At 38.9% G+C, this 8,274-nt stretch overlaps 1 protein-coding gene across 1 annotated transcript; it reads left to right on the forward strand.

Annotated features, from left to right (window-relative positions):
• The first annotated feature begins 1,409 nt into the window (after positions 1-1,409).
• LOC134215152 (uncharacterized) lies at positions 1,410-6,622 on the forward strand. The gene is made up of 2 exons (XM_062694402.1): positions 1,410-2,618; positions 6,466-6,622. The coding sequence occupies exons 1-2, from the start codon at positions 1,583-1,585 to the stop codon at positions 6,471-6,473; spliced, it is 1,044 nt and encodes a 347-aa protein (XP_062550386.1). The 5' UTR covers positions 1,410-1,582; the 3' UTR covers positions 6,474-6,622.
• The last annotated feature ends 1,652 nt before the right edge of the window (positions 6,623-8,274 follow it).

Raw genomic sequence — 8,274 nt, forward strand, 5'->3', positions numbered from 1 at the left:
ATGTTTAATCTCGCAGTTTTCTGGCGTCGTTTTATCTTCGAGCTAACACGCTAAAAAAATTTACACAAAATTGACAGAAGACAGAACTCAAAATTTGGTCAAGTTTGGTTTATGCTATAGTTTAGAGTTCAATTTTCGAAGCGTGAATGTAAATACACGAAATAAATTAAGTACTTCTTCCATTTATTTTGTTAGCCTCAAATAAAAATATACAGCCATCCAGTTTCAACATTATTGATATGATCCCTCTAAATTACCTTATATTTGGTAGGATCGTTCCTTATAGAACAATATTGGACCCATTTTATTATTTCCCCTTTATGGTGACCAATTTCAATATAGGGTATTCAGAAAAATCATCATTTCAGGAGTTTTAAATTTTTCATAAAATTGTAACTCCCAAATCATTAGGCCTATTTGTTGTAACAAATCAAATAAAAGCTCTTTATTTCTACAGGTATACCTCGATATAACGTAACTAATTTTTCACTCTTCAAATCGTGCTTCTTGTTTTTGTGAAGTGATATTTGATCGTGCAAGTGGAATACATAAAATGGATTCAAAATCTAAGGAAGAATTAAGTATGGAACTTGTTCTCCCAATTGAAAGTTTTAAAGGTGTAAAGTTGCCTTCAAATGTGCTTGATGTGATGTGCTTGGTCGGATGCGTTTTATAATGAAAAATCAACACTTGAGTATAAAACCAGCTGCTAAAACTGTAGTAACTGATCTTCAATTTTTTTGGGAGAAATATAGAATTTCTCTAATGCAACACTACATTGCTGTTGTTAAGCTCCTAAAATTATTTAACAAAATCCGAACAATTATCAAAAATTCTTCTCACACGGGAGATAAACAGAAAGAGCAAGAGTCTAGTTTCATTAATGCCGTGGGGCATCGAAATCCGTACACTTAAGCACCTTAGTATGTGCAAAAGTCATTAGAAAATAGGAATCGAATGTAAATAAAACGTTTATCATTGACACAGGAGCATGAAGGCTTCTACTTTTGAAGTGTTTCACATTTACTCATTAAAAACTACGAGAAACGTGATTAAATAATGAATAAAATCAACTACTCCTGACTCGAAATCCGTCCACCGTGTACGGATTTCGAATCAAAGGATCAAAATCCGTACAGCTATGTATTAACTAAATATTTAAACTGAAGCAGTCTGATTGACTATACTACCACTGTAAATAGTTCGATACGCACCTTGAGAAGCAATCTCTTCGATTTGTATTCCGCTTATCTTATGAAATGATTCACAATTAGCAATTGAAACACAGTTACTTTTGGTGCAATTATGTGTAAGCGTAGAAGCTATAATTGTACCACCCTATGATTATTTGAATATGGACCCACCCTATGAGAGAAGTCAGTTAGCTGTCAGTGGTTGTGAGGAAGCACAAGAAAAGTAAAGATTAATAAAAATCTGTTTCTAAACCGAAAATAGATTGTTTTCCGGATCTCCGACTACAGTTTATCAGAAGTGGGATCCATACGGCAGCTTTTGTGGTGTTGGAAAGGCTGGTGACGAGACTTCCGACGTTGTGGAGAAGGTTTTCCAGATTTCCAAGACGATGCCGATTACCAGAAGTATGGCCGATAAGAAGAAGAAGGATACAACCAACGACGATAGCGGGGAAGACGAGTTTTTTGACGTGAAGAATGAAGAGAAGGTGCTTAAGAAGAAAGAAGCTCAAGAATCAAATCAACAAAGCCATATTTGCGTGCAGCAGACTCCTACTTTTGCTCCCCACCCACATGATCTGGGAAAACTCATTCCGGAGTTTTCAGAAGGAGACGGTGTTTTGAAATGGCTACGGAGGATCGATCACTTTCGCATCCTATACGGCTGGACTGAGCAAATGTGCTTGTTGTATGCTACTACGCGTTTGGTGGGAGCAGCATCTAGTTGGTATCGTCGACAGGAGGAAAATATATTTTCGTGGATGCAGTTCAAGGACCAGTTGATCCAAGCATTTCCGGAATTGTACGATGAAGCCGATATTCATCGTCAGCTAGAGGCTGCTAAGATAGGAAAAGGAGAATCGTACGAATCATTCGTATACAGAGTTGATGCACTTGCGCAGAAAGGAGACTTCAGCACTTCCGCCACTTTGAAATACATCATCAAAGGGTTGCGTGATGACAAGGTCTATGGGAATCTGCTAGCAAGACAATACACATCCACGCTGGAGTTGATACGGCACATAAAATGGGTGGCTTCAAATCTGGACATGGTGCCAGCTGCTAATTGCTCGTCGAGCGTTACACCACGGCCACCGAAGATTACAGGCGGACCATTGTCAGTTGTTTCGGGAAGTGAAATCACGTGCTTCAACTGTCGAGAGCAGGGGCATAAATCGATAAATTGCACCAAGCCACCTCGTCGAGAAAGGTGTACGAAATGTCAGAAGGTAGGACACACAGCTGAAAGGTGTTTCGCTATGGTTCCAACTCAACCCGGATCAAGCACATCAAAATGGAGCACTACAAATGCTGTCTTCAGCGGCAGCGACGACAAAGCCATCGTTGTTGATTCATCATCACAGGTAGAAGTGGACATCGACAGAACTCAAGACCGTTTCCGTGCCTTTGCTTTGATTGACACAGGTAGCTATGCAAATTTGATAAAATGTAAACATGTGAGAGGCAAGATGGTCTATAAAAAGGTACAGGAGGACGTAATAGGTATTAATAGTGTGAAAGTTGAAGTATTGGGGGAAGTATTCACTTGGGTATACATAGGCAATGATAACTATAGGGCAAGATTTCTAGTCGTATCAGATGATACCATGCAGGTGGAGGTTATTTTGGGCAGACACTTTCTGAGCGAGAACGGTATACGATTCGTTCGTTTTCCTGATACTGACAATAGCGTGTGTTCGGATTGGTCAATGTTTGCGGAAATGGACCATACGTGTTTGTTGGATCCTACAGTTGGTTTGGACGTGGGGGACGATGAGGTAACTCGCCGACACCAGGGTGCTTTGAAATCACTGTTGACGAAAAGTTATTTTGATAGAACAAAAGGGAGTGCTCATGGTATTTCTTATAAGGGCGAGATACGTCTCAAGGAGGAAAAAGTTTTTACAGCTACGCCTCAGCGTCTAAGTGTATACGAGAAAATAGAGTTAAATAAGATTATCAGTGATCTACTACAGCAGGGAATCATCCGAGAAAGTGAATCACCGTACACTTCCAGAGTGGTGTTGACTCGAAAAAAGGACAACAGTTATCGAATGTGTATCAATTTCAAGCCTCTCAATAATATTGCCGAGCGGATTCACTTCCCAATGCCGATAATCGAGGACCAAATCATGCGACTTCGGGGAAAACGCTTTTTTACGTCTTTGGATTTGAAAAACGGTTTTTATCATGTTGAACTTGCTGAAGAAAGTAAAAAGTATACATCTTTTGTCACAGATAGCGGACAATACGAATTCAACCGATTGCCATTCGGGTATTCGAATTCACCGGCGATATTTGTGAAGTATTTAACTAAAGTTCTTGCACCATTTATTCGTGACGAACGTATAATAGTCTTCATCGACGATATGTTAATAGCATCGGAGACTATTGAGGAACACTTTCAAACATTGAAAGATGTTCTGGAGACGCTTGCTGATAATGGTCTAGAATTACAATTGGCAAAATGCCAGTTCCTTAAAACGTGTGTAGAGTTTTTGGGATATGATGTCAAGCTTAACAGTATACGGCCAAGTGATCGCCACATCCTGTCTGTGCGAGATTTTCCTATTCCGACCAACAGGAAAAGTCTACAGAGGTTCCTCGGGCTTGTAAACTACTTTAGAAAGTTCATAAACGGATTCAATCGGCTGACTGCATCGTTGTATGAATTACTAAAGGAAGGTCACGAGTTTGTTATGACAAAGGAGCATGTAACCGCAGTGGATGCATTGAAAACAGCGTTGATATCGAAACCGGTGCTGAGAATCTATTCTCCTACCGCAGAGACGGAATTACACACCGATGCTTCATCAGCAGGGTTCGGAGGGGTTTTGCTTCAGCGCCAGACTGATGACGGTATGTTTCATCCAGTGATGTATCATAGTCGAAAAACTACGCCAGTAGAAGCCAAGTTGCATAGTTTCGAACTAGAAACCCTTGCTATTGTATACTGTTTGCAACGATTCCGAATATATCTCTTCGGACTGCGATTCAAGGTGGTGACGGACTGTTTCTCCCTGAAACATACACTACAGAGAAAAGAAGTTAATGCCAAAATAGCTAGGTGGGCGTTATACTTGACGCAATTCGATTTCGAAATTGTTCATCGTCCGGGGTTGCGGATGCAACATGCAGATTAAGGTGGCTCAAAAAACATTTTTTAAAATTTTTTGATGGGCCGCCCTCTTATTCGGTTCTATTTGATGCCCTGATGCTCTGGACAAAATTTTAGCCAAATCGGTCAACGTTTGGGCAGTGCTAAACTCGTTGGAAGTTTATATGGAAAAATGTATGCAGAAACATCCAAAAACAGTGATTTGCAGTTGGACGGCACAATTTAAGATCTAGAACCATGATACTCATTCAGTTCTTGTAAAATAAAATACAGAATGTTATGCTGAAAACCGCGAGAAGATTAGAGTTTATTACGCAAAGATATTAGCATTTCACTGGAGTGTTGTAGGGGTAAATTTATTTCTTTTCAAAGGTAAAAGAAACGAAATTTGCTTAAACCCCACTGCAGAGAAATGCTAATAACTTAGCCGGGCAAACTCGAATCTTCTCGCGGTTTTCTGCATAACATTCTGTATTAAATTCTCCAAGATCTGAATGAGTATCAAAGTTCTTCATCGTAAGTTGTGTAGTCCAGCTGCAATTTACTGTTTTTGGATGTTTCTGCATACATTTTTCCATATAAACTTCCAACGAGTTTAGCACTGCCCAAACATTGACCGATTTGGCTGAAATTTTGTCCAGAGCATCAGGGCATCAAATAGAACCAAATAAGAGGGCGGCCCATCAAAAAAATTGAAAAAAGTTTTTCCCATACTAATTTGAGCCACCCTAATGCAGATGCATTATCAAGGATAAACGTGTGCATGGTTGAGGAAGATCAGAGCTCTTCAAGCTTGTTCGAGAATGCGCTTTATGTTTCACAGTTGAAAGATCCTGAAATAACTAAAATTAAGCAAGCAGTTGAATTGGGTACATTGAAAGATTACGAGGTTCGTGATGCGATATTGTACAAAGTAGTTGGTAATAGATCGTTGCTGTATGTTCCATCGGATATGATTCCTTCGGTTATAAATAAATTTCATAATGAAATGGGACATTTTGGAGTTGACAAAGTATGCGGGCTGATTAAGCGAAGCTATTGGTTTCCAAAAATGCGAGAACATGTACAAGATCATACTAAAGTTTGTATAACCTGCATAGCTTATAATCCTCGTAATAAAAAGTATGATGGTAATCTTTTTGCTGTCGAGAAACCGGTAGTGCCATTTGAAGTGATACATGTGGATCATTTGGGACCTCTCGAAAGAGGTAAGGGGAAGAATGAGTATATTTTGGCTGTTGTGGATGCATTTACAAAGTTTATCAAATTATATGCCACAAAAACCACGAAGACAACGGAAGTGATGAAGTCGTTGAAAAGTTATTTTCATGCGTATTCAACACCGAGAATGATAATATCCGACAGGGGATCGGCATTCACTTCGGCAGCATTCGAAAAGTTTGTCGAAGATCATGGACTCAAACATGTAAAGGTGGCCACTGCATGTCCTAAGGCCAACGGACAGGTTGAACGGTACAATAAAACAATGATGCCGTTGATTAGCAAGCTCGTTGAAGAATCGGGGGATTCCTGGGATTCAGTACTCACGGATGCTGAGTTCTTATTAAACAACACGACCAATAGGGCTACTGGATATACTCCATCTTGCTTATTGTTTGGTGTAGATCAAAGGAGGTACCTTATGCACGATCTAACAGATTACTTATTGGATTTGAACAGTTCCGATGATCGTAACCTGGCAACAATAAGGGAAAACGCAGTGCAACAAATGAAGAAGCAGTCGCAATACAATAAGAGTACTTACGACCGCCACTGCACCAGAAATACACGGTATGACGAGGGAGACTTAGTGATGTTGCGTAGAGTTGGTGTTTCTGGGGAAAGGAATAAGCTTAAGCCCAAGTTCCGCGGTCCGTACGTTGTCAAGAAAGTGCTGGATCGAAATCGTTATGTCGTGGTAGATATTGACGGGTATCAAGTATCTGGGAAACGATTCGAAGGAGTTTTTGACCCTCTGAATATGCGACTCTACCAGAAAGTGAACTGTCCAAATAAGGAATTAGTTTGTAGTGATGAGTCGCCCATTGTATATGAAGATATTGAATATTTAGATGATAACAGCTCGGACATACAATATGAGGACGTAGAATATTTGGATGAAACTAACGATATATAATTATCTGTTTGTTCCAGATAATTAGTGCAGGATGGCCGAGCTGTAAGCGTAGAAGCTATAATTGTACCACCCTATGATTATTTGAATATGGACCCACCCTATGAGAGAAGTCAGTTAGCTGTCAGTGGTTGTGAGGAAGCACAAGAAAAGTAAAGATTAATAAAAATCTGTTTCTAAACCGAAAATAGATTGTTTTCCGGATCTCCGACTACATATGCTCTACCCGAAAACAAAATGGCGGCAAAAACTTCACGTTTGGTGGGTGGAGATTTGTTTTAAATTTTTCTTGTTTTAATTTCAAATCCTTCTTACCATTTCTATTCCCTAAAAGCTTACTGCCAAGTATCTGAGCAGCATAAGAAAAATTATTTCTACATTGATTACCATTAACCCCCTTAAATTTATTGATATCTCATGAGGTGGACGGATTTCGGTGCTGTACGAATTTCGGTCCCGCACGGTAATTTGGATCGATTGTTTAACATTGCTCGACGAAATGCATTAAATTTGATTTCCTTATTCTGCAAAGGGAAGTTGGAAGGCCTGGATCTGCCTTTGCGAGAGTTAAAAAAAATCGAAGAAGAACCATCAACGGAACCAGAGCCTTCCTTGGAATCTCAATCAGCTACCAGCGTTTTTACTATTGATGGTGGAGGTAAGAATATAATCAAATAAGATGGTAACTTCTACTATATGTCAATATTTTTATGTCTTGCTTCCAGATGAGAAACCCTCCACTAGTAGAGCGTTTTCCGAGCGAAGTAAATCAAAAATAATGACTCCTATACTAGCTGCGTATTGGACTAAGCGACCGAAATGCAATGTATGTTATTTCTGCGGTTTTAACAAGTGCTGAACTAATTTTAGTTAAGTTCTCTTTAACAGTACTTTTATTGTATTGTTCTTTCTCCTTGAGTTTAATTTTATTATATTGATAGTATATTGTAACTAAAACAAAATCTTTATCAACTTTATCTATTTTTCAGACGATTTTACCGTTAGCAGACAAACAATCTCAAGGGCCCGTGCAGAATATCGCGAAGAGATTGCTCAAAATATCCAAAGCAATTTTGATCTAAATGGACCACTTGATGTACATTGGGATGAAAAGCTGCTTCAAGATCTCACAGGTAATATATTTGAGTATTTTTTATAGCATTGAAATGTGTTCTTCTGTGTTATGATTTTTGGATATCTTCTAACTAAGCATCATTTGAAGTAATCGATAGGTTTTTTTGTTATTTGAACTACAATTTTAGATTACATTTGGTAATATTTGTTTAAAGAATCTATCTGATTTTTTTTTCTTTTCAGGTACTGACAAAGTAGAAAGATGGCCAGTTTTGGTATCTTCTGGAGCAAATGTTCAGCTGCTTGGAGTCCCAAAATTGTCTTCTGGAACTGGTGAAAGACAGGCGAACGAAGTTTGCAAATTGATGAATGCATGGGAACTAAGCATCGTATCTGTGCAATGGGATTTGATACAACAGCAGCAAATACAGGAATCAAAAAAGGCGCTCGTACCCTAATCTAGAAGCGGATTGGCAGAGATCTTTTATGGCTGGCGTGTAGGCATCATATTGCCGAAGTTTTGATGACAGCAGCTTGGGAAAAACTATTTCCTTCAAAAGGCCCTTCTTCAAGTATTTTTATAAAATTCAAATCGGCATGGCCTACTATGGATCAATGCTTTGATGAAAATATGTTAGACGAAAACATTATTGAGATCCTTGGTGATGAAACACAACATTTGATTGAATTTTTGAAAAACCAAGGCGAAAAATTCCAGTAATGTGTGTTTTTATTTTACATTTGGTCTTGGTTGA

The sequence above is a fragment of the Armigeres subalbatus genome, chromosome 1 (genome assembly GCF_024139115.2).
Source record: "Armigeres subalbatus isolate Guangzhou_Male chromosome 1, GZ_Asu_2, whole genome shotgun sequence".
Taxonomy (NCBI): Eukaryota; Metazoa; Arthropoda; class Insecta; order Diptera; family Culicidae; genus Armigeres; species Armigeres subalbatus.

Coding starts and splice junctions, on each gene's coding strand:
- LOC134215152 (XM_062694402.1), top strand. CDS start 1,583: ATGCCGATTACCAGAAGTATGGCCGATAAGAAGAAGAAGGATACAACC.